This window comes from Chlamydomonas reinhardtii, chromosome 6, assembly GCF_000002595.2.
Source record: "Chlamydomonas reinhardtii strain CC-503 cw92 mt+ chromosome 6, whole genome shotgun sequence".
In the NCBI taxonomy this organism is placed as follows: Eukaryota; Viridiplantae; Chlorophyta; class Chlorophyceae; order Chlamydomonadales; family Chlamydomonadaceae; genus Chlamydomonas; species Chlamydomonas reinhardtii.
Window position 1 is genome coordinate 6107716 of NC_057009.1, and position 24372 is coordinate 6132087.

Here is a 24372-nt window from a genome sequence, read left to right on the forward strand (position 1 = left end):
GTAACTGACCGCCCCCTTACAGGAGTTACACTGGAGACGCAAATGCCATCGTTTTAAACATCGTTTCCCAGCGCAGGAGCAAAGAGGCCTTACGTGAGTGTCACAGCAGCACGCGACAACTCAAATCGCTACAATGGACATTAGCCAGACCGCATAGCGCTTCTGTCGACGTAATGTGACAAGGGCTCCGGGCTGCAGTTTAGAGCCTTGCCGTTTGGCCGTCATTATCCAGCAGTCCCTTCCTCGCAACGTGACGCACGCAAGTCAGCCCACTGCCAGCGGCACGCAAGGGTGTGCGATGGGACAGTGGTAAGGCAGGTTGGTGAAGTCCCGTGAAGTCCCGTAGGATGCAGCAAGGGGCAACGCACTACGGGCCATGGGTACAGCAGGGATCAAGGTAGGGACCTGCTGACGCAACTCTTGAAGTCGAGTGTGATAGCCCTGCTCTGATCCCCAGGGACCTGCCTGCGTGCCTGGTGTGCTGCGCTGCTTCACGTGTGTGGCGTTTCTAGGCGTTGCGATGTGTGTCTGATGCTATTGCCTGGCTGGGCGCCCGGAGCGTAAAGAATGCGCATCAGCAAACTACCAGCCTGCCAGCAGCCTGAGTACCAGCCTGCCAGCAAATAAGCAGGTAACTCTAGCATTATACCCATCTTGCCTTGACGCTGCAAATTGATTGTTGGGGCCTGGGCATACGCTACACACTACTGGACTACACCAACCTGCCCCTTACCCTGTCCCATCGCCCCCAGGGACCTGCCAGCCACCTGCGCCGCCATCGGCCTACTCTAGCCCCAGTAGGCTTGCTCCCGCACTCCTTCCGCACCAAACATGTACCGGCACTAGGCGTTGCCACGTCACCAGCCGGGCTGCCGCCGTTCGGCATCGCCAGCCCTATCCCCGGCCGCCAGGGCCTGCTCCTCACTCACCCGGTCGCTAACTTGAGCCCACCAACGTGCTGGCCACGCTGGTGTCAGCGGGCGAAACAGCCGTAGCAGCAGCACCGCAGCATTGACCGCGCCGCGCCGCCCCGCCCGCGCACCGCCCAGATCAACCATGCAGAGCAGTCCGTAGCCTCCACATGACACAGCAGCCACGCGGCCCCACCGCCAACACCACGACGACCACCACCTTCAGCACTGCCACTGCATTTACCACCACCATCACCACCACCACGCACCCGGCTCATCAGATGTACAGCGAGGCCGCGAACATGATGTCACGGCGGATGGTCTCGGCGGCGGCGCGGATCTTACCCGCCAGTTCGTTGTCGCCAACCGCCGCCGCCGCGTTGGCCAACTGCCCCATCAGCTCGTCCAACCGCCGCGTGGCGCGCACCAGGCTGCCCTCAAAGATGTCCGTCATCTCGCACACCTGGCGGGTGGGGGTTGCGTGACGAATGGGGTAAGGGGAGGGTTGGTTTGGGGCGGGGCATTCAGGCATGACTAGCCAGGGGTTGGGGAGTGAGAGACAGACAGGAGCGCAGGCCCGATCTGCTGCCGCTAAACAAGTCCAATTTGTTCAAAACTAGTAAACAGGATGGCTGCCGTTCCCGACTGCGCTGCAGACAAGGCCACACGTCACCATCAAAAACAGGTTATGAACGTGACGGCTTCCGATACAGGCAAGTCCACAGGTCGTTCCACCAAAACACAGGTACCAAGTATGACGCACACGGTAGTCAGTTGCTCAGCGGCTGCGTCCCTGCATCTCATACCAATGTCCTAGCTGGGGATAGTGAAAACGGCCCCTTTCTCGCACGCCTCGCACTGACCTGCGCGAAGCTGGCGCCCTTGCTCCAGGCGTAGATGACGTCCATGAGCGCGGGTTTGAATCCGTCCACGTACTCGTCCGGATCCAAATCCAGTTTGCACTCACGGCTGACCTCCGCGATGTGTCGCGCCGCGGCCTGGGGGGGGGACAGCGGAAGGCGGTCTTCATGCTATTGGTGGTGGGGTGCGTGGAAGTGTCGAGTGCCCATTACGTGTGCTCCCTCACGCCGCAGCACACGCCACAAGCAAATATCCAGGCCCCACAAATTCCCTTACGTGTCTTCGCGCGCACACACGCGCACCCACCTGCAGCTGCGCCAGCGGCTCCGCCAGTTGTGTGGTGAGCTTGATGGTCTCTGTAGACTTCTCCACGGGGATGAGGCATGAGGCCAGGGCCACCAGCTGCATGCGTGTCATAGACACATAGAGAGAGCGTGTCGGGCGTAGGGCGTGGGGCGTGAGGAGCTGGTAAGTGAGCGGGTGAGGCGCGTGGCGATTGTGTAACCGTCCAGAAGGCGGAAGTGAGAGAGGCGGGCGCAAGCTCGGGACCAGAGCCAGGGGCCAGAGCACCACCTTTTCCCGCCCGCTTGCCCTCCCCGCCCACCCCTGCTGCTGCCTCATGCCCTCCCTGCCTAGTCCTCATGCGCACCCCAGCCCTGCCTACGTCGCCCCTGCCCACCACGCCCGCCCGCTGCCTCCCGCCCATGCTCTCACCGCGTGGCTGTCCAGTCCGCTGAAGGTGCCGTTGAGCAGCAGCTCCGAGGCCAGCAGCTCATCGGCCGTGTCGATCTCACAGGCGGCGCGGCCCTTGAGAGTCACAACGTCTGTGCGACGGCCAGCAGCGCGGGAAGGTTTGGTAATGAGGGCTTGCCGCGTGCGTGTCCAGACATGAATAGTTAGGGGATAGCCCCAAGCCCAGTGACTCGCCCCCGCACGCCGCCGCCCACCATGCACACCCACACGCACATGCATACGCACACACACGCCCGCACACGCGAAAACCCACACACACGCACACAGGGTGCGGAGCATGGACGCATACAGGTGCATCGCGGGGTCAGGCCGAATGGTCGCCCGTGGGGTTCCAGGCTTATCGCGGATAAGTATGACTACCTGGGTCACGACAGTCACGCCACGCTCGGTAAAATGGTGGGTATCGGTAAGTAACTCCGGCGTCGTCTGGGCGGGCTTTCGTTTCGTTTTCTAACACACGCACACCCACACACACACCCACACACCCACACACACGAACGCGCACGCACCCTCCTCGTCGATGTGTCCCAGCCGCCGGAGCACCGCGGTCCTGCACGCCGCCTCCTCCCGGAACGCCGCCAGCTGGCTGGTGCGCATGGCGCCGCGCAGCTCCTCGGCGCGGGCCGCCAGCGCGGCGCGCTTGAGGTAGGGAGCGAACTTGGCGGCGTCCTGTGTGTGTGTGTGCGGTGGGGGGGCGGGAGCCAGTGCGGGGAGGGGGCATGGAGCAGGGGCGGGGGGCGGGAGCCGGTGCGGGGAGGGGGCGGGTGCACAATGGAGTGTTCGGTGCGGGGATGCGGAGGAGGAGGAGGAGCGTGCTCGTGCTTCCAGGTGTGCAATACTGCAAGCAACGACCTTGAACCCGAGTTTGTGCCGTCACTCGCCCGGCCTGCCTCCAGCCAGCCGGCCGGCCTCCACGCTGCCTCCAGCCCGCCCCTTGGCCCCCGCCCGCACCTTCTCCGCCTTGTACACGGGGTTCCGCACCAGCTGCGACTCCAGACCCTCAATGCGGGCCACGATCTGAGGCGGTGGTTGTCAAGGTAGCGGTGGGGTAGGGTTGGAGGGGTCGTCGCGGTTACGACAAACGGGGAGGCGCAGGCGTGGTAGCGCATGCATCTGTTAGGACGAATGGGAGAGCAGCCGCAGCACCAAGCAGCGGGTCTACGCGCTGGAGCGTGCCGCTGGACTTCACGGACATCGATAACAACGCGTCTGCTATACTACTGTTCCTGGCAACGCCTTCACTTCATAAATGATGCCCCCCCCCCTCACTCCCTCACCTCTGGCAGCTGTGGGTGGCGTATGTCCATGTCCTCGATGGGGTCCAGGCGCGGCAGACCCGCCTCGCCGTGCCGCTTCAGCAGCTCGCCCACCTTAGGCAGGGCAGGGTGGGGGCAAGGCAGGGTGAGGGCAGGGTGAGGGCAGGGTGAGGGGCAGGGTGGGGGCAAGGCAGGGTGGGGGCCGGGCAGGGTGAGGGGCAAGGCAGGGTGGGGGCCGGGCAGGGTGAGGGGCAAGGCAGGGTGGGGGGCAGGGTGAGGGCCAGGCAGAAGGGAAGACATGCCCAAGCCCACGGCCTTGATTCGAAAGGGTGGTGCCACTACAGGATTGAGGAGGTGGCGGGTGCACCCGACACACGCGGCCAGTCCACTCCGGCAAATTACCCACGCCCTAGTACGCTCTACAGCAGTACCCTCCCCCCTCCCCTCCCCTCCCCTCGCCTCCCCTCCCCTCCCCTCCCCTCCCCTCCCCTCCCCTCCCCTCCCCTCCCCTCCCCTCCCCTCCCCTCCGGCCTCTCACCTGCACCATGACCTGCCTCCTCGCCTCCGCCGGCCTGAGGTCCGGCGGCACGCTGATGCGCAGGCTGTGCAGCTGCGCCAGGCACGACAGGGTCACAGGCACTACCTCGGCTGCGGAGCCCGGGGAGCCGGGCGGCGCAGGCTGCGGCGGGCCGGCCTCGGTCGCGGGCTGCTGCTGCCCCTGCGCCAGCGCGAGGGGGGAAGGTGTCAGGGGGGGGTTGCAGGGATGTTTGGAAAAGCGGTACAGGGGGGAGGTGTACCAGCCCAAACTAACCAAACCATGGGGAGGGAAAGGGGTTAGCGGCGCGAGGGAAAGAGGTAAAGGGAGGGGTTAGCTGGTTAGTGCATGGGGGCACTGCAGGCATGGGGGCACTGCAGGCGCCCTCGTCACAGGCGGCTCAATGAATGCGGCGCATGCGCCAGGGTGGAATATGTGTAAAGCGAAGACACTCGCCTGTGTGGCGGTGTTGGCGGCTGCCGGCAGCGATGCGGCGTCCAGGGACAGGATGCAGTCCACCAGGTAGGAGTCACGGTCGTCCTGGGGGGCGTGTGTGTGTGTGTGTGTGTGTGTGTGCGTTGTGTGTGTGTGTGTGTGTGTGTGTGTGTGTGTGTGTGTGTGTGTGTGTGTGTTGTGTGTGGGTAAATGCCCAAGCCCAACGTATAGGTCCCCGTATAGGTTGCCAAGGAGTTGTCGCCCGGGGGGCGGGCATAGCCGAAACGAAAGACGGGAGCGGGTTGCACGAACGAGCAGGCACAATGCAGGTGGGCGTACCATACGGACATCCCGACTCCCGACCCCCTTCTCCAAGCCCGCCCACGCCGCCCCTCACTGCGTCTTCCATGGACGGCTACCCCACGCGGCCCGACCCCTCCCCTGCCTCACCTCGCCCTCCGCTGCGGGCGCGGCGTCCGGGCGCCTCATGACCGACACCACCACGCCGGTGCCCCAGTCCACGCCGCCGCTGCTGACGCGCACCAGCCGCCCCGCGCGCAGGAAGGGCAGGCAGTGGCTCGGCTGCGTCAGCAGCGCCTGTGCGGGTGGGCGGGGTGGAGTGGGCGGGTGGGCGGGTGCGTAGGTAGGCGCATGGGTCTGGGTGTGCAGAGGGGGGTTGGGGATCCCAGGCAACCCTCCCGCTGCACGCTCGGTGCAGTGTGCACATGCCCTCCGCGCCGCCACCCCTGGCCCCAGACTGCCTGTCCGCCCCCACGAGTCACAGCCACCTGCCCCCCAGCTACCCCGCACCTGCAGCTGCCCCGCGGCCTCGGAGATGTCGGTGCGCAGCTGCTGGTAGCTGGCCATGGCCTGGGGGGGGGGGGGGGTTGAGGGGTGGGGATGTGGGAGGCGGGGAAAGAGAGGTGATGAGGGATGTCACAGGTGCGGATGAGCGTCATGCAATGCCGGGTGATGTGGGAGAAGCTGCGCCGTGCTGAGGCCTGGCGCACGTGTGTCGCATGTCTAAGCACAGACAAGGCAACACGCAGGGCAGTGTACATGTTAAAGAGCACAAGGAAACATTGCGCAAAGACAGGCAGTGCATGTGTGTGTAAACAAAAACGAACGTAACAATTCCGTATGTGTGTGTATGCGCCGCCCCCCTCCCCCTGCTTCCACCCACCTCCTCGCCCTCCTTGCCCAGGGCTGCCATCTCCTCCTGGATCTCTGACAGCTCCTTCTCCATCTGCAGCAGGGGAGGAGAGTATGCGGCGGGAGGGGGTCGGTGCTAAGAGGGAAAGCCCTAGAACGCACGGGGTCTGGGCAGCGGGCACGTGGGGGTCGTGTGGGCAACTCACCAGCTCACAGCCGCGCAAAACCACACTCCTGTGCCCCCTAGTCCCCTTGTGCTCTGTACCTCCCCCTGACACGCACACACACACACACACATACACACACGCACACACGCACCGCCACAACGAATTGCATGCACAGTCTGCGTGTTCCCTATCTCGTTTTATTCCTAACGCGCACACACACGTACACCCCCGCACCTTGGGCAGCTGCGCCTCCTGCTGGAACTGCTGGAAGCTGTGCGCGATGACGTAGGCCATGCTGCCCGCCTCGCTGCCCTCCAGGCGCCGCAGCATGTTGAGCATGGTGTAGTAGGTCAGCTTGAAGGAGCTGATCAGCGGGCTGGGCTTGCCCTGGGGGTGTGGGGAGGGGTTGGGTTGGAGGGGTGGCGGGAGTTGCAAAGATGGTCGGGAAAGCGGTACAGGATGCACTGGGATGGGAGTAGTTTATTCCAAGCCCAAATTATATGGGGTTGGATGGGAGATGGACGGAGAGAGGGTAGTGGTCGTGGGAGGGGCGTGAGCGGCTGGCGAAAGCGCGGCCACAGGCTGGTCTCAGGCTGATCTGCGTCAGTCAAGGCCACACGCCACCCCGCGCCACGCCACGCCACACCAACCCACGCCATGCCATGCCGTGCCCCAGCACCATGCACACACGGCCCACACGTCCACACAACTTACCACCCCGCACGGCCCCCCAAAGATGTTTACCGTCTACCATTTCGTTAACTAATCATGAATGTAACCCCCCTCCCCGGCCGCTCACTCGCCTGCATGATGCCGCGCACAGTGGCCTCGTCCAGCGCCGCGTCCAGCATCATCAAGCACAACCCGCGGTCGTCCATGCCACGGCGGCCGGCGCGGCCCGACATCTGCACACGAGCGGCGGGGTGGGGGCAGGGGCGGGACGGGGTTGCATGGCCGTGCGTGGCGCAAGTAGCCGTGTGTTGAGCGACAGCCGGCAGCACTGCACGCGACACAACCTGGGGCGCTGGGTCTGAGCTGGCCCACCCACGCCCATACACGACCCATATGCCAATGCACGCATACACACGCGCCTGCGCATGCTCCCATGTGGACTGGTTCTGGGCCGTGGTTTCGTTGGGGTTGGAACAAAGTATCCCCACACACACACTCGCCGCAGTCGCACCTGGATGTATTCCCCGCTGTTGACCCAGCGGTTCTCGGTGCCGTCCCACTTCTTCATGGCCGTGAACACCACACAGCGGGCCGGCATGTTGAGGCCCATGGCGAACGTCTCGGTCGTGAACAGCACCTGGAGGAGCGGGCGGGCGGGGCGGGGGCGGCGGCGGAGGAGGGGGCGAAGAAAGACTTGAGGCGGGGTTACATGTGGGGTTCCATGCATGATTATTTATGAAGAAGCGGAGTTGCACATTGGTACAGCAGGCGCGTCGTTACTCATGACCGGGGTCGGAGAAAGAGTTGAGGTGGGGTGAAGAGGCAGGTGGACAGGAGGGGGGGCGTAGGGCGGGAGGGCCGTCCCGCCCCCCTAGTTTGGGCTGGTATTCACAACCCCCTCCCCCTCTACGACTTCACTTCTTAATTAATCATGAATGTAAACCCCCCCCCCCACACACACACGCACACGTCACACCTTGAGTAGCCCCTCCTGGAACAGGATTTCAATCAGCTCCTTCAGGATGGGGAGCAGGCCTGTGGGGGCATGCATTGATTTGCTTACTTTCGTGTGCATGTGTGTAGGTAGGTACACGCCTTCCTTTATGTTTGCAGTGACGAGCAGGCTTAAATGAGACATGTGCTCCGTTTCGTTTCCGCCAACAAACGGCTACCTCATGCCACACCTGTCTCCCAGTACTCGCTCACCCGAGTGGTGCACGCCGATGCCGCGGCGCAGCAGCGGCAGCATGCGCGCGATGGGCTTCAGCTCGCGGTCCTCCTCGCTCAGGCACTGCAGCGCGTTGGCGTAGATCTAGGAGCAGGGGCGTGTGGGGGCGGCGGCGGGGTCGGGGTCGCACCGGGGTTGTATCCGGGGTTGTGGCCGGGATTGGGGCTATTTAGGCGGGTGGTGGGTGGTGGTGGCGGGAAGCAGGGGTCGGGAACCAAACAACAAGGGACACGCCTGTACGTCGGCGTCGCATCCACATTCCCATCCGACCCGACTGTGGCCCGTTTGACTCAGCCCAGGGTTCATTCCTGCCCCCCATGGCCCACTCGTGTGGCCCACTCCCCTCCACCAACCTCCACCAGCCCAGCAGCCCAGCCCAGCCCAGCCTACAGCACCGCATCGTGAGCCCAGCTCTCACCTCCTCCACCTGCACCTTCTCCTCCGCGCTGTTGAAGTCGAACAGCCGCTCGCGCTCGCGCTCTGCCTCGTCCGCCGGCGCCTCCTTGTCGTTGCCGCCCTTGTCCTTGGAGCGCTTGGCCACAAGCGCGTTGGCGTACTGCTCGCAGTCGCGGCGGGAGAAGGAGAAGAAGATGACGGGCTCCCACTTCTGCAGCTTGATCACCTGCGAGGAGGAGGCGGCGAGGTGGGGACATGGGAGAGGACGGGAAAGGACAGGACAGGAATGAGGCATGTGGGGACATAGATGGTAAGATGGAGGGGCCGGGGATGCAAGCTGTGTGGAGCTAGGAGGCGCGAGTGGTGGGCCCCAGGCTCCACACGTGTCGGCCGTGCGCACGCACACGACGGCCACACACACCTGCAGGATGGTCGCCACCTGCTCGCGCATGTCGGGCGGCTTGCCACCAGGCCCTCTCCCGCCGCCGCCTCGCCCGCCTCGGCCGCGTCCGCCGCGCCCGCCACGCCCACCCCGCCCGCCGCCGCGACCGCCGTCGGCGCCGCCGTCCGCGCCCTCTGCGTCGCCGCCATCACCTCCTGACGGCCCCGCAGTCATGGCCAGGCTTTCCTTCACTCGCTCGAAGTTCTCGGTCCTGCGTGTTTGCACAGAGAGAATTCAGGGTGGCAGTGTGTGCGTGCGTGCGTGGTGTGTGACACGCTACGCGAGCAGAGCAAACGCGAAGGAGATGCAGGACAGGTTATGGATGCGGATTACAGGTTATGGGAGTCCAAGCTTAAGTGTGCGCCTGCATTTGCCGTGATCGGGGCAAGGGGTGACCTCCGTGCCGATCCTCCGTTGCGCGTCGTCGCGTGGACCAATGAAAAGCCCCGCTCAGCTGACCAGTCCTTGTGTTCTCAGTCCGGTGTGTCGTTGGGGTTTGCACGCCTAGGTCCCACCGCTCGCAGGGCCGATGGCAACAAAATGTGCAGCTAGCGCATCGCTGGCAGTGACTAAAGGCCGAGACGGAATTACATTATGTACGTATTACATTCATAGTGAGCTCGTAACCCGATGTCGCAGCGCATGACTAAGCTACGATGGTAACGTTGCGAGGAAAACTGTTCTAGATGACGGGCTTTCGTGAGTTCCGTAACCTAATTGTACTGCAGGCCCGATGACTAACACGACTTAGCCGGCGCTCTCAGGGCTCGCCGAGAGCCCTCAACGCGTTTGGAGGCGCCTGATCCGCACTCGGCGCAAAAAGGACAAGTCATGCCGCGGTGTTGTGCCTGACCACATGACTAATGCACGCAGTCGGCAGACTCTGGCCCCGCGGTTGGCCTGGACTTGGCACAACGGCGTGTGCGTGTGTGGCCCCCCGGGGAACCACCGAGTTACTAAGCCGTCCGTACACATACGCATGTGGCTCGGGCACGCATGCCCTATTCCCCCAGGGCCCTTTCCCCACGACCTTCTGGTGATGACAGTAATTTTCCATTGGGCACATACCCCCCATAGCTCTATCGCATTGGGTTCGGTTTAGTTTGGGCTGGAATCTACAACCCCCCCTTCAACGTTACCTGAAGTTGCCGCGCTCGTCCAGCAGCAGGTACAACCCCTCGCCGCCCAGCGGGTAGGCATAGTGCTGCGCAGCGCAGCAGGAGGAGGAAGGTGGGCCGGAAGCAGTCAGATTGCAAGCCGGAGATTTCCGAGGCCCAGAACGCGGCGTAGGGCCAAGAAGGCTGGGCCGCGAAGGGTGGAACAAGGCGGACGCGTCACAAGTTCCAAACCCCAGGGGGACCCGCAACCCTGACCTCCGCTGCACCCGCTTTCCCGCTTTCCCCCCACTCCCTCTCCCCACTCCCTCTGCCCCCACCCGGTTGGGCGACGGTTCCTTGCCGACTGGAACCCGACCTATTTCGGTGGGCTCACGCATACACCCAAACCCCCTCGTTTTCGCTTGGTTTGGTTAGTTTGGGCTGGTATTTACAACCCCCCCCGTCCCGCACCTGCAGCGGCGTGGGGCGGTAGTCGGTGTACACGACGTGGCAGGGGCTCTTGTGCAGGTGCGCCACCCAGGCCGCAAACTGGCTGGAGTTGGACAGCGTGGCGGACAGGAACACCTGAGAGGGGGGTTGCAGGGGTTGGGGTGCAAGGAAGGCGTGAGGGAAGAAAAACATGGGAGGAGGAGGGAATGAAGGGGGCGCCCTGCTTGACACGCCCCGCTGTGGTGCTGCCACCTCGCCCGCTCACCATCTTGGTGTGGTGGTCTAGGAAGATGATGGTCTCCTCCCACACCACACCGCGCTCCCGGTCCTGGGGGCGTACGTGTGTGTGTGTGTGTGTGTGTGTGTGTGTGTGTGTGTGTGTGTGTGCGTGTGTTGACAAAACGAGGAAAGCCCGCCCAGACGGTGTGTTACAGAGCGCAAGGAAAATAAATACGCGCAGGACGGTGTGTGTGTATTTGTGTGTGCGCCATAGAGAGCACAGGGGTCCGCGGGGCGATTCATGAGCGGCCACGGCATGCGTACCACAACAGCGCTGACGTGTAACCCAAGCGGCGCCACGCGCACACAAAGGCGCAAATAGACAGCGGCCCCCTTTCCCTTCCCCGCACACATGAGCCACAATCCACCAGCCACATACGGCACACAGTCATAGCCGCGCACAGCCACAGCGAAACCCAAGCACGCCTCCCCATTGCGCATTATTCGGCGTTGCACACACGCCGGCACGCACCTGCATGTAGTGCACCTCGTCAAACACCACCCACGCCACCTCGCGAAGCAGCTCACTGCCCCTGTGGCCGGGCATGCCGGTGTGCCGGTGTGCGGGGGTGCAGGAGCGCGTCAGCGGGGCGCAGGCGGAGACGCAGGCGGAGACACAGGCAGCAAGGCACCGTATACGCAGCGCGGCGTCACTAGCGGCGTCGTGCACATGACATGCACATGGACTCAGCCTCCCTCCCCCCATCCTCTTTTTCGCCTGCTGTGTCACACATATGCCGCACCCAACCCACCATCAGCGACCACTGCAACGCGAGGACCCTCAAAACACTTTGAATATACTTTGGCCCGTCCCCCAAGGACCTATTCGTTTGGCTCGGGCATATGCCCCTAAGCCAGTGACGCCCGCACCCCCCCCACCGCTGCACCTGCCTGTAGATCATGGACCGGAGGATCTCCGTGGTCATGACGATGCAGGAGGCGTTGGGGTTGAGCGACACGTCGCCCGTCATCAACCCCACGTCGCCGCCGAACGCCTCCGACAGCTCCCGGAACTTCTGGTTGGACAGGGCCTGGGGGCGGCAGCGTGTGGCGGCAGGTGCAAGCAGGTGACAGGTGCGTGGCGGTACAGGAGAAACCAACGCGAGCTGTGACTAGTGACCGAAGGGAACACCAATAGCGGGGTTGGCCAGGAACAGTGGGTGGTTGCGTAGCATACTGAAAGAAGTGACTAGTGGGTGAGCAGGTGTATTCGGGATTCGCTTTGGCCGCGTGCACACACACACACACACACACACACACACACACACACACACAGTTTACACATACACACACACACACGCACACACACCTTGAGCGGCGAGGTGTAGATGACCCGCTGCTGCGCCCGGAAGGCCATGGCAATGGCGTACCTGCGATGTGCGGCAGGCCCAGGTCAACGCAAGGTATAGCTGCAGCCACAGTACGTCAGCGCCGCTGCAGCGCTTCTCGCGCCTGCGTCCAGTCATTGGCGCTGCCCCTGGTGACCTCGTCCGCGCATCGCACACCCCGACCGGCGCTCCCAGTGCCCCCAGCCCGTCCATCAAGCCACTCACTCGGCCACCACGGTCTTGCCCGCGGAGGTGTGTGCGGACACCAGCACAGACTCCCGCCGCTCCTGCGTGTCGTTCAGCCGCCCACACAGAAAGTGAGCAGGCCGAGTGGGCAAGCAGCCATACATTCGCGGGAGCAAGGACTGACAGAGGAGGCCCGGTCGCGCCGCATGGAGCGCTAACGCTCAGCTCCGACAGCCAGCTTGCGCCACATGCCCCGTGCCAAACCCTGATGCCAGGCCCACCACCATCCCCACGCGGCACGCCACCCATGACGCCGCCCCCCCCCCAAACCACCACCCCAGCCACGCCGCCACCCACCAGGCACGCCACGCTCGTCTCCTGGAAGGCGTCCAACACGAACGGGTACTCCTTGGCCCGGGGGCCCGTGTACACAGGCTCCTGCAGGGTGCCTGTGGCGCAGGGAAGACACGTGCGATGCGCTCAAGTGGTTGGCTGGTTGACTGTTAGCTCGTGAATCGGTCCTGAAATGCCCCAGCAAATTTAGTTCGGGTGTCAAGTCCCGCCATCTGTGGCAGCCCCCCCGCACGGAGCGGGGGTAGGACCCAGCGAACAGTACCCGTCCCTCCGGCCCCGCCGCAGCGGTCAGCAGGCCTCTGCTTCCACCCCATGTGCCCCCTGCTGCGTACCATGAATGACAGGGTCAAGCTTCTCAGCAGCTGCCGCCTCGTCATAGCCCTCCGGGATGGCGACCTCGTGGGTGCAGGTGGCGGGGGGGCGGCCGCCCGGCCCTTGCTGCCGCTTGGCTGTTCCCGCCGGGTTTGTCGCGGCAGCGCCGTTCACCACCGGTTTGTCCTCGCTTTGGCTACGCTTCTTAGCCGCTTGTCGCGTGGCCGCAGCGGCCGCGAGGCCCTCGGGAGAGAGCTCCATTCACCTTGGAGCGACCGTGGTCTATGCAAAAGCCAGTTTCAGTAACTGTAAGATATTCTTGTTAAGAAGGAACGTACGTTCAATTCAATTCTCGAACATTAGGTGCGTTGTTGGAGGAGCACACGTTTGCGCGGGTTGGCGGCCTGTTACACCTGACGGCCGCTGCCGCTGCATAGCAATAGCAACTGATAAAAGTGATACAATAATGTATAATCTTTTGCTGCACGGCGGGGAGAGTCAAAGGTTGGGATCGGCACGCCACGCGCATTGACCCGATCTGACCAACGCCCCCCCCCCTCGGCCATTCCGTGGCCATTCCATTCCTCACCTCCGTCCTTCACTTGACCTTCAGCCAAGGGTCTCGAAAGGCAGGAGCAAGGTTGCTACGTTCCAGTGGTGGCAGCTGGCCCCGCCCCCGCCACCCGCGCTCACCACCACCCGTCCACTACCGTCCTCAGCCCACCACCACCTCACCGCACCACCGTCCGCCCCCGCCCGCACTGCCCCGCCCTCCAGCACTCCCCCACCAGCGGCAGCGTCTTAAGGCGCCTCAGCTCGTCCGGCACCCACACCAGGCGCTCCGCACCCGGCGACGACACCTCGTACGAGACGTCCCTCCTGGCCGGCCGTTCCTCCAGTGGTGCCGCCTGCATCTCTCGCTTGGCTGCCGCCACCGGCGCCATCGCCTCCTTCTCCTTCTGCTTGGCTGCTGCCGCCGCCTCCCACTCCTGTAGTAGCGCCGCGTCCGCTACCTGCCACTCTCGTAAGGGTGCCGCTCTCGCCGCCACCGCCTCCTTCTCCTTCTGCTTGGCTGCCGCCGCCGCCTCTCCTTCTGCTTGGCTGCTGGCGCATCCTCCTTCTCCTTCTGCTTGGCTACCGCCGCCGCCTCCTTTTCCTCGCTCCTTCGGCTGGTCGGATACGGCTTGCCGAACTGGGAGTCGGGCAGCTCAGCTGGTGCTGGTGCGGCGACGGCACGCTGCCTCCATCTATCCAAGTTTTCGGGAAACGGTGCAGGGACGTGCACGCATGAGCTGTGATACGGTACCAGACGTCGGTGAAAACGAAGACCGCACTGTGGCTGGGCAGTTTCCCCACCCAATTTCGGTGCGCCCATGTACACGCTCGGGGCATGGGGTGTCTATGGGCGATGCTGCGTGTCCGACAGTCCAGTTAGGCTGCCGTATCCTAGATATGCTGTGGCAGGGGCGCTATGTCGAAAGCCGCTGGGGGACAAAGGTTCCGGTGGTTTCGGGCACCTCAAAGTTGGGGCAGTGTTTGGACTCAGCCCAAACCGGAAGGGGCGTCCTGGTGTCCCTAGGGACTTGCCGGAGTGGCACCCGGGTGGCTACGGTTCTGCAGCCTGGTGTCGCTGGGAGGGTGCTGGAGTGAGTCTGGTAGCGAGGGGGGCTCGCTCCGCTGGGACGGCGGTGGGGTGCAGAGAAATTTACACAGTGAGAACCCAGAGCGCTTTCGCGGCATTTCTTCTACGAATGCTTCGAATGTTAAGTATTCAAGGGCCAAGATTCAGTTTCACGAGAGCTGATACGGTATCACGAGTCATGCGCAGCAGTACGGTGCGTCCATGGAGCATCCAGTGCCGCAGCTAAGCCTCACTTAAATCCACTGTCTATGTGCCTGCACCGCCCCACGAAACGTTCTGCCTGTGTGCCTTCACCGCCCACGAAACTTCCACATGCGCCTGCACCGCCCCACGAAACGTCTACATGCGCCTGCAGCGCCCCCACAAAACTTTCTGTCTGTGAGCCTGCACGACCGGATGCGGTATATATGCTCCCAGGCGGATAAGCTAGATGCAGGCCGCCTCGCACGCATATCAAGTACGTAGGTAAACCCCGTCGACGAGCCGCCAGACGACACGCAAACGCACACACGCGCACATACACGCAAGGTTTGCACACGCTTGCTCCGCGTTACGCTAGCCCGTCCGCCGTCAATGTTTGGACAAGAGGACTGAACGCGGTCCGTTCCCGAATGAATGCTGGCGCACCTCCGGGGCCATCCCACCAAGGTACGCCCGCGCTCGCGCCTCCACCTGTGCAGGCCGTGCCCGGCTGCCGCCCTCACAACGCGCGCGGCTCCGCCACCCTCACATTAGGCAGCAGTGCCGGCCCCACCGACACAACCACCGCAGCTACCCATTCCCAAGACCGCCTGCCCGCCCTTGCCGCCTCCACACCGCGCTGAGCTGCTCCGGCCGCCCCTCCGGCCGCCCCTCCGGCTGCTCAGCCCAGCAGGGGATCCACTGTGGTGTCCTTGTAGATGACGTAGCGGGTGGGGGTGGAGCCCAGCGCCGCGTACCATTGCGGCACGTAGGGGGCCATCCAGATGGCGTCGCCGGCCTGGACGTGGGGCGTGACGGGGCAGGGAAGGGAAGGGCGAGGCAGGGCGTGTCAGGCAAGAGCAGGAGCGAGAGCAGCAGGCGCAGGGGTCAGCGGAGGCGCTCTGCAAGGCATGCTACGGTATGATGGCATTCAGGCTTGTGCTAGGAGAGGGCTGCACACGCCCTGTCTGTGTTCTATTACTGCGGGCCTGGCCGGCCGCCACCGCCGCCACCGCCTCCGCCGCGAGCACGTGCGAGAGTCAAGCCCGAGACTTGGCCGCTCTGCGTCCTCCATCTGCAGACCACAAGCCCAGACCCCAGACCTCCACGCACACCCCTCGCACCCCCCCCAAAGCGCCCGCCTCACCTGCACCGGGTACCACTTGTCGCCCAGCCGGTAGATGCCCTTGCCCTCCAGCAGGAGCAGGCCGTGCTGGTTGTAGTGCACCTCCTTCACCCACAGGTACTCGCCGGGCTGGAAGTCCATGATGTGGACATTGAAGTCATAGTCGGTCGTCTGCGGCAGCAGCTTGCGCAGCTTGAACACCTCGGGGCCAGTGGGCAGCAGCGGAGACTCCTCGACTTCGCCGTGTGAGAAGACGGGCTTGCCGCCGGCCGAGTAGAGCCGCTCATAGATGAGCAGGCCAGCGCCATCCTCGCTGCTGAGCACGTCGGTTGAGTTGGGCGGGAAGTATGCGTAGCTGTTGGGCCCCAGCTGTATGTTCTTCTTCCCATGGCGCACCGATGCCTCGCCCGTCAGAACCATCGCGAAGCGCTCCACGCCCGCGGCGGCAGGCTCGCCAGACGACTCCTCGCCCATGTCCGCCAGATACATGGCAAAGTTGGCACCACGCGCCGGCGAGACGATATGCGCAGTGGTCGCCTTCTTCCAACCGCGCTGTCCGGCCCATACACGGCTCTCGACGCTAACCACAGCGTGGTCGAAATGGCTCGCGCTGCGTGTAAAGCCAGGCAAGTTGTCGAACGCCAGCGCCTCGTCAGAGGGGCGCATGGCTGCGCTATACTCGCGAATATCGCCACCGCACGAGGGAGTGGGCTCAAGGCCGCACAGCTCCGCGGCAGAGGCAAGTGGCGCGAGGATTGCACATAACGCCAGGCCGGCCGCGACACTGCCCAGCCCAATATTCCCTATCGATTTCATTCTGATGCGTAGGAAAGAGGGAACTTTGATCGCGCGGGACACGTGCAGCACCAGAAAGCGAAAGGATTCTGAACGAGGGCCCCCCACAGCAACCGAACTGCGGTCGCTGAGCTGCTATGTTATCTATGCCGGCAGAGCACCTACAACGTAAACGGGACCAACACCGGCGCAACGGGATGCCGGGTCCTGCAAATTTGCGTGGCGGGTACGTGGCTGCGTGCCAATTAGGTTGCCACACCCCTCCATCGGGCCTCCAACAGCCGTAATCCCCCAATCGCCAATTCACAAGGGGCATCTTGGGTGCCACTTGCTGATAACCTTTGGACACTGTTCCACGTGGACGCCCCCTGACAGGGGTGCCCTGCCCCCTGACTCCCCCGAACTCCGTTTATCTGCCCCCGCGTTCACAACAGTTCAGAAACACCGCTCCGGTGCTCCTCCAGGGCCACCTAGTACTCTCCGAGCGCACGAAAGCTTGGTTTCTGGCTATCCGCTACGATTGTGTGTTTCGTGGGCAGGCGCCTCACTACATCGAATCCGAATACGAGCAGCGCCTCGAACCAACGAATGAAGTGAACGAACCATCTCGAGTGGGTGAGCCAGTTCAGTTCTAGCCTTTACTTTGCCTTGTCGCTGTTGCTTTACGCAGAGTAATCCTGCCAGCTGGGTCGGGCTCTCGAACGGCAAAGTACTGAGTGTCGCACTCGACGTCTCACTCGAGTAGACCCAACCAAGAGAGGCACGAAGAAGCGGATTACTACATATATAAAGATCTGTATTCTATTAACCTAAATCAGCAGTGTGCACTGCCTCCTAACATTTTTCTGCTTTCTTATTTCTACTACCACTGTACAACTGGTGCCTGGGAACTTCTGATGAGCTCCGAAGCTCGAACACCAATTTTGTCAAGGAGGGAAAGCCCAGCAGCGTGACGTTTGGGGTAATTGCGTGCCTGCTCGGCTCCAGCACCAATGGCCCTTTCGTTACAGTCGTGGATGCGATATACGCAAGAGGTAGGGCATGATGAAGCACGGCTGTCGCGAGGGAAGGGCGAACCATGGAGTTTTTTTCTGTTTGGGTCCGCTGGGTCTTTAGGGCGCATTTAGTCCTCGAGGGACTTTGTTAGGAAGCATAATAGGACTGTGTTTGGCCCCCTTTCTCGGTCGACCCCTGTACAGCCGGGGAGCGGCCCAGCCCCGGCGGCTGCAGCAGCGCCCGAGGTGCGGCTTCGCCATACGCTGCTGGCGCAAGGAGTGGCGGCTGCAGCCTGCCTGGCGTTCGTGGCACGGATGCTCGCAACCCCGGTCGCAGGCACCCGGGAACGGCACCCGCAAGCAGGCACGGCCGCGGTTATGCTGCCACTGCGGGGGCCGCTGCTGCTGGCCGCGATCGCCCTCGCCGCATTGCTGTGGCAGCGGTGGAGCCGCCGGCAAGGCGACGGCCGCACCGCGGCCAGGTCGCTCGACGCCGCAGCGGCCGCAGCCTCAGCCCCATGCCCATCTGCGGCGGCTGCGCGCAGTGCCGCGACGGAAGCCTCACAGGGGCCGCACAGAGCGGCCGGCGCCGGCAACATGATTGTTGCGCCTGCCGTGACAGCGCAGCATGCAGCGCGTGACGCTCCGCATGGCACGCAGCGGGAACAACAGCCCCCGCCCGGAGCCCGGCTCGACGCGAAGGCTGGTGGCGCAAAGGGCCACAACAGGGTTCCAGTAGTGGCACCCGGTAGTGCCGCTGCAGCCGCGGCCCCCGGCATCGCTGCACGGGGGGTGCCGCGTCCCGGGGGTAACCGGCGGCTGTATCGGGGATGCCTGGCAGCGTCGCGCCTCGCTGCAGCCACGCCACTTGCCGCCGCACCTGCAACCAGACCACCCGCCGCAGGCGGCAGCGCCCCGGCCACGGCCGCGGCCGGGGCGGGCAGCAGCAACAGCGGCGCGAGTGTGCTCCTGTTATCCAGCGATGGGCAGAGGCCGGTGCAACAGGGGCAAGAGAGTGAGGAGGTGCTGAGGGCGGGCGCTGCTGCGGTGACGGCAACGCCAGCGGGAGGCCGCGGGTCCGTGCCGCTGCGTGTCGTGGCCATGCCGCCGCGCCGACTAGCTGCCATCACCGCGGCCGCGGCGGCCGAGGCCGGCTGCGGCTGTAGCAGTGCCGGCAGCACCGGCAGTAGCGCCCTGCACGACGCCGACTTCTCCTCACTGCCCAGCTGCAGCACCTGCGGCAGCTGCAGCTGCAGCAGCAGCGGCAGCTGTGGCGGCGGCAGCGGCAGCAGCAGCGGCCGCGGCAGCGCCGGCAGCGGCAGCAGCCTCAGCCAGCGCAGCAGTGTGCACCTGCTGGCCCAAGAGGTGGAGCTGCTGCAGGCCGCGGCCGGCGCTGGCGCTGCTGGTGCGGTGGCCGTGGCGGTGGCTTTGCGTGAACTGTCGCCGCTGGCGAGTCGGCCGCTGGATGAGGAGGGGTATGCGGATGTGGACGCGGAGAGCGGCCTGTTGTCGCCGCGGCTGCTCGATTGCATGCTGCATACCTCAGCGGCAGCGGCTAGCGCAGGCCCGGGTGCAGCGCGCAGGCCCTCCGCCGCCTCCGGGGACGGTACTGCATCTGCTGTAGCTGCGGCAGGCGGTGCGGCGGTCGCGCGATCTGCGGCCGGCCCTGATGCCGGCGACCGGATGCTCACCAGGTTCGTCCGGCACCACCACCACCACCACCAGCAGCAGCAGGAGCAGCAGCAGCAGCAGCAGCAGCAGGAGACGCAGCAGGAGACGCAGAAGGTGCAGGGGCAGGTGCGGCAACAGACGCAGCAGCCGCGGTCGCCAGCCTGTACGGGCTCGCAGCCTCCGCAGCCGGCGGGATCCCCGGGCGCAGCGGGCTCCGGCCCCCGCGCCTACAGCCCGCGCACCGCGCTGCAGACCATGCGCATCAAGATCAGCGGCGGCGCCGAGCCCGAAATGATCCCGCCTGGGTACGAGCAGCGGGTGGCGACGGTGACGGCGGCGGCGGGGCTGCGCCTGGAAGGCGTGTGCGTGCGCCGCGGCTGCATCGAGGTGGGTGCATGCTAGCCGGCTGTGTGCGGGTGGCCAAGGCAGCAGCTAAGGAGCTTGGGACGTGCTTGTCGTCGTCGTCGTTGCTGACGTTCACAATTACCGTATCACGCCAGGTCGCAGAACCCACGTTGCACCGCCGCCGGCCCGCCTTCCTAAAATGTATGCTCGGATTACGTTTCCGCCCCATCCACGCCTTGAGTCCTATGCCGTGTACCGTCCACCCCGCGCCGCAGGTGACCATTGACGCGACGGCGTGGCCTGCGGCCGCGCTAGCGGCCTGCACGCTGTCCCACCCGCCCCGGGTCTCTGGCAGCCTGTCGGCGCAGCGGCTGCGGGCCGCCGATGTGGTGTCGGTGCTGCAGCTGCCGAAACGCGGCGGCGGCGGCGGCGGCTATCCGGTGGAGGTGCTGTCGGAGCCGGTGACGGCCGTAGCCGCAGGAAAGGCCGCGGCCGCGGCCATTGAGGGCATCCGGCGGAGCGGTGACGGCCGTGACGTTCGCCGGCCGCTGGCCGCTGCCGACCAGTCGCCGGTGTGGCGGCTGGAGCAGCCGCCGCCGGCCGCGCCGCCGCCGCCGCGGGCGGCGCTGCTGGACGCGCAGCCCTACGTCATCGGCCTCCAGCAGCCCACGGCGGCGGCGCTGGATGTGGCCCCGGCGCCGCCGCATGACGACCTGGCGGCCGTGCTGACTGGCCTGCTGCCAGGGGCGGCAGCGGCGGCGGCGCCGCCGCAGTGCGTGACGCTGGCGGTGCTGGCCTGGAGCTCCGACGGCGCGGTCCCGGAGCTGACGGCACGCTTCCGTGGCGTGTCACTGCCGCTGACTGCCCATTTGGTACCGTGCGACCCGCCGTCACCTGTGCAGCTACAGCCGCAGCCACAGCCGCAGCCGCAGCCGCAGCTGCAGCCGCAGCCGGACCAGCAGCTGCACCTTGAGCCGCAGTCGCAGCCGCAGCTGCCTGCGAACGAGGTGCGGCCGGCTCTGCAGCATGGGCCTGCCACGGGCGAGGACCGTGCCACTACCACTGCCACTGCCGCCGCCGGCACCACCGCCACGGTCATGGAGACCGCCGCCGTCATGGCTGCCGTCAGCGCCACACTGACGTCGGACTCCGATAACGACGGTGATGGCGACGAAGAGGGCTCTGTTCACGGCGGCGCGCTGGGCCTGGGCGTCGGCGGCCGTAGCACCTGCAGCGTCTTGCTCAGCGGCAGCGGCGGTGTCTCCGCCGCCGACGGCCCCCTGCATGGCGGCTACTTCTTCACAGGCGGCGTGACGGTGACGCTGCCGCTGCCGGGGCCGACGCCGCCCGCGCCCGGGCTGCTGCTCCTGGAGGCCAGGCCGGCCGGCAGCACCAGCGCCGGCGCCAACTCGTACAGCGGCAGTGGCGGCGGCGGCGGTGGCGGCGGCAGCGGCTCACTTGAGGCCGCCGCAAGCGCACTGCTGATGGCAGCAGCGCCTCCCCAGTCGTCATCTTCATCTGCGCCGCTGCCGCTGCCGCCGCCACAATCGCTGGCGCCGTCGCCGCTGGACTCGGAGCCGGTGTTTGTGCTGTGCCTGGATGACGTGGACGTGGCGGGGGAGCTGCAGGCCCTGCTGGCGGGGCTGGTGGGGCTGGAGGGAGCCGAGCTGAGCGGCGCCGGCGCCGGGGGTAACGTGGCGGCAGGTGCCGGTAGCCGCGTGGTTGGCAGTGCTGAGTTCCTGGAGCAGGTGGACGGCCTGCTGTGCGACCTGTCCGTCTTCTTCAGCCGCGCGGCAGCAGTCCTGGCGCCCGCGCCGGCAGCGGCGGCTGCGGTGCCGGCCGGGGCCGCCGGCCGCACTGCGGCTCCGCCGGTGCCGGTGCCGGTGCCCGAGCTACGGCGCATCATCGAGCTGGGGGAGCACCTGGCATCGTGGCTGCAGCAGCTGCTGCCGCATCCGGATCCGGATCCTCAACAAGCCAGCGAAGCTGATGGCCAGCAGCAGCAGCAACAGCGGCAGCAGCAGCAGCATCGCCCGGGCTCGCCAGTGGCATCCGGCGGCCTGGCGGCGACCATGCGGCGGATGCGGCGTGACCTTCGCGGCCTGAGGCAGCGGCTGGCGGAGGCGGAGCAAGGGGCGGAGGCGCAGGCAGAGGCGGAGCAAGAGGCGGCGGCGCAGGCAGAGGAAGCCGCTGTGCAGGTGTGGGAGAGCGAGGCAGGGGCGGAGGCGCGGGCGCCTGGCGATGGCGGCACGCAGGCCGCGGCCGAGGCAGCCATCGTCGCAGCGGCAGTGGAAGAGGCAGGTGCAGTGGCCGAAGCGGAGGACGAGGCAGAGGCTGTGGCAGCGATGGCGGAAGCCATGGATGTCTGGAAGGCAGCAGACAACGCCGATGCGGCGGCAGCGGCCAAGGACGCAGGGCCGGAGGCGGCTTCCGTAAAGTCTGTGGAAGGGCCCACTTTCCAACACCGCCACCCGCAATTCCACGGCACACCGGGCGTTGCACCCGCCGGCGCCGCGCCCACCGCATCCGCCTCGGCCGCTGCGGCCGCGCCTCCTGCCCCGCCTCAGCCGCGTTCCGCCACGTCGCTGGCAGCCGCGGCTCGGCGGCTGCCGGGCGCGTGGGTGGCTGCGTCGGCTGCGCTGTCGGAGCCCGGCTACCAGGCCTACCTCACGGAGTACTGCGCCTGGCAGTGCCCAGTCACGTGCGTGCGGGGGCCGGGCTGGTGATGGTGCCGGGCCGGTTGGGCCGTGTGGGTGGTGGGCTGCAGGGGAGGGCGTGGACTGGGGGTTAACGTTGAACCAATCCCGTAAGGAAAGCGTGGACTGGGAGGTGTCGTATGCCTGCCGCTCCTGTTGTGTACCGGTGCGCGTTGTCCACGCCGCTACGCTCCCAAGCCTCCTGACGGACGGGACCGTCGTTCCTGGGCGTGTCTCTGGCGCCTTGTGCTGGTGCGCGACGCTGCCTCCGAACAAAACAACAACCAATGCACCGCCGCCAATCACTGCAGGGACGGTATGGGCATCCTGTGTGTGGGCGGGCTGCTGGCGCGTACCTGGTCCGAGCCCGGCTGGGCGGAGCGGCCGCTGGGGGCGCTGCTGCTGCACGGCGCACCCTGCCTCCTCACACTGGCCAGCAGCGCGGTCACATGCGGCGCCGCGCCCTTCATGCACAGGCAGCAGTGGTGAGCAGCTAGGGTTTAACCGGTGTGCCGTACCAGCCAAGACGCCAAGCGCAACAGCAAGGCCGGTCCGCACCACCAGCCCTACCTCGGCCGCATGCCAACACGAACCCCTTGCACCGTGCCCTCTGCCCCTCGTCCCCGAAACCCCGCAGGGCCCAGCTGGTCCGGCGCTGCATGGTCCCCCGCTACATGTCCTTCTGCCTGGGTCTGGTCCTGGGCACGCTGTACGAGGCCGTACTGGGTCTGGACCTGCCGCCCGCCATTGTGGCCTACCACGCCCGCCTGCCGGACGTCATCATGGGCGAGGCGGTGGTGCTGTGGCTGACCATGGTGGTGAGCGGCAGCAGACCGGCAGGCAGGATGCGGCCCGGGCCGGCCGGGTGATGTAGCAACAGCCACCGGTGATCATATCACTCCGTCATGCATGGACGGATTATCCCACCCTCGCCTTCAAACTGCGCATGTCCGTATCCCTCCCCCGATTGTCTACCGGCTAACATTTCCTTGACTAATCATGAATGTAACCCCCGCCCGCCCCACACAGGTGATGCCGCCCACGGCCTTCCTGATGGCAGCGGTGCGCATCCCCGCCCACTTCGCCATGTGGCGCACCGTGGGCACACACGCCAGCGCCGCGCGGGCCGCGGCGGACGCGCTGCTGCTGGCCGCCATCAGCGTCGCCGTCAACGCCGCCATGCACGTGGTGCTGTACGCGCAGTACCGCCGCCGCATGCGGCGCCAGCTGCGAGGCCAGGGCGGCAGGGCGGCAGCGGCGGCGGGGGTCGCGGCGAGGGCACGGGAGGAGTTGCACGGGCTGGAGCAGCAGGGCCCGGCGGGGTCGGGGGCAGCGGCGAGCCCGGTGCGGGAAAAGACAGAGTAACGAGAGGTTGGCAGAAGAGGGGTGCTGATGCGGGTTCGGACGTCGGGTGCGGGCGCAGGTGCGCGCACACGCAATGTCGCATGCGTGCGGCCCGGAAGCCACACATGCGTGAGAGTGCTTCGACGTCCTCGCCGAATAGGCGTTGTCACATCGCTTGGCGTGCACACAGGCGACACGAAAGCTATCTCGTTTTGCGAGGGCGACTGCTCGACACTCGTGCTCTGATTGGTGAATACGATAGTACCAGTACTGCTGAAGTTTAGTACCAGTATCAACTGAATATTCGTACTGTATGCAGTTTTAGCTACCGTACAACAAGATCAAGCTACAACGCCGTGCATAATGTACGTCGTGGGTTACGTGCAGGGGGACAGCCCCCTGGCCTGCACTACGTGCATTGCAGGTCAAGGGATGGCTGTCCACGGGCACACAACATAGTACAGAAGGCGCCATGCGCATGGCATGCGGCAGGCGAGTGTGATGGGGTAGACAGGGGGTGTCAAGGGGCACAGGTGCGAGGCAGAACGAGTGCGCATGACATACAAGTACGGGTACACAAGTGCGCGTGATTGGCACTGACTACAGTGGAGTGCGTAAGATTGTGAGGGGCCGAGGGCTGACACAGTCTGCCCGTGTAGACGTGAAGTCTGTGCTTTCTGAGGAAGGGCGTGCTTGGGCGTGTGGATGATGTATACGGCAGCAGCTGGCCGCATGTGCTGTGGAACGGTTGCGTGGTGGACGTC

At 65.4% G+C, this 24372-nt stretch overlaps 3 protein-coding genes across 3 annotated transcripts; 1 reads left to right on the top strand and 2 right to left on the bottom strand.

Annotated features, from left to right (window-relative positions):
• Nucleotides 1-13: 13 nt before the first annotated feature.
• Nucleotides 14-13250, bottom strand: CHLRE_06g289950v5 (uncharacterized protein). Its single transcript, XM_043063406.1, has 28 exons — nucleotides 12835-13250; nucleotides 12506-12597; nucleotides 12188-12249; nucleotides 11944-12004; nucleotides 11526-11665; nucleotides 11107-11167; nucleotides 10621-10683; nucleotides 10377-10490; nucleotides 9948-10012; nucleotides 8788-9019; nucleotides 8389-8592; nucleotides 7949-8054; nucleotides 7719-7777; nucleotides 7254-7379; nucleotides 6874-6975; nucleotides 6305-6457; nucleotides 5935-5997; nucleotides 5562-5621; nucleotides 5202-5348; nucleotides 4773-4856; nucleotides 4320-4499; nucleotides 3803-3895; nucleotides 3477-3542; nucleotides 3035-3194; nucleotides 2487-2596; nucleotides 2079-2174; nucleotides 1775-1909; nucleotides 14-1374 (listed from the first exon to the last, which is right to left on the bottom strand). Exons 1-28 carry the CDS (start codon nucleotides 13073-13075, stop codon nucleotides 1189-1191), a joined length of 3261 nt encoding a protein of 1086 aa, XP_042924112.1. The 5' UTR covers nucleotides 13076-13250; the 3' UTR covers nucleotides 14-1188.
• A 1257-nt stretch (nucleotides 13251-14507) lies between these two features.
• Nucleotides 14508-16765, bottom strand: CHLRE_06g290000v5 (uncharacterized protein). Its single transcript, XM_001695470.2, has 2 exons — nucleotides 15784-16765; nucleotides 14508-15435 (listed from the first exon to the last, which is right to left on the bottom strand). Exons 1-2 carry the CDS (start codon nucleotides 16576-16578, stop codon nucleotides 15319-15321), a joined length of 912 nt encoding a protein of 303 aa, XP_001695522.2. The 5' UTR covers nucleotides 16579-16765; the 3' UTR covers nucleotides 14508-15318.
• Nucleotides 16766-17030: 265 nt separating this feature from the next.
• On the top strand, nucleotides 17031-24362 carry CHLRE_06g290050v5 (uncharacterized protein). Its single transcript, XM_043063407.1, has 6 exons — nucleotides 17031-17591; nucleotides 17757-19610; nucleotides 19844-22269; nucleotides 22576-22749; nucleotides 22902-23082; nucleotides 23294-24362. The coding sequence occupies exons 1-6, from the start codon at nucleotides 17550-17552 to the stop codon at nucleotides 23627-23629; spliced, it is 5013 nt and encodes a 1670-aa protein (XP_042924113.1). The 5' UTR covers nucleotides 17031-17549; the 3' UTR covers nucleotides 23630-24362.
• Nucleotides 24363-24372: the final 10 nt, after the last annotated feature.

What these genes read in the sequence shown, in the direction of transcription:
- CHLRE_06g289950v5 (XM_043063406.1), bottom strand. Translation starts at nt 13,075, where the DNA reads ATGGAGCTCTCTCCCGAGGGCCTCGCGGCCGCTGCGGCCACGCGACAA. An exon ending in CTCCGGTCCATGATCTACAG is followed by an intron (nt 11,168 to 11,525) that starts GCAGGTGCAGCG and finishes GCCCGGCCACAG; the next exon opens with GGGCAGTGAGCTGCTTCGCG. An exon ending in AGGGCGCCAGCTTCGCGCAG is followed by an intron (nt 1,375 to 1,774) that starts GTCAGTGCGAGG and finishes CCCACCCGCCAG; the next exon opens with GTGTGCGAGATGACGGACAT.
- CHLRE_06g290000v5 (XM_001695470.2), bottom strand. Translation starts at nt 16,578, where the DNA reads ATGAAATCGATAGGGAATATTGGGCTGGGCAGTGTCGCGGCCGGCCTG. An exon ending in ACAAGTGGTACCCGGTGCAG is followed by an intron (nt 15,436 to 15,783) that starts GTGAGGCGGGCG and finishes CCCCACGTCCAG; the next exon opens with GCCGGCGACGCCATCTGGAT.
- CHLRE_06g290050v5 (XM_043063407.1), top strand. Translation starts at nt 17,550, where the DNA reads ATGGCCCTTTCGTTACAGTCGTGGATGCGATATACGCAAGAG. An exon ending in TGCGCCGCGGCTGCATCGAG is followed by an intron (nt 19,611 to 19,843) that starts GTGGGTGCATGC and finishes CCCGCGCCGCAG; the next exon opens with GTGACCATTGACGCGACGGC. An exon ending in GCCTGGCAGTGCCCAGTCAC is followed by an intron (nt 22,270 to 22,575) that starts GTGCGTGCGGGG and finishes CAATCACTGCAG; the next exon opens with GGACGGTATGGGCATCCTGT.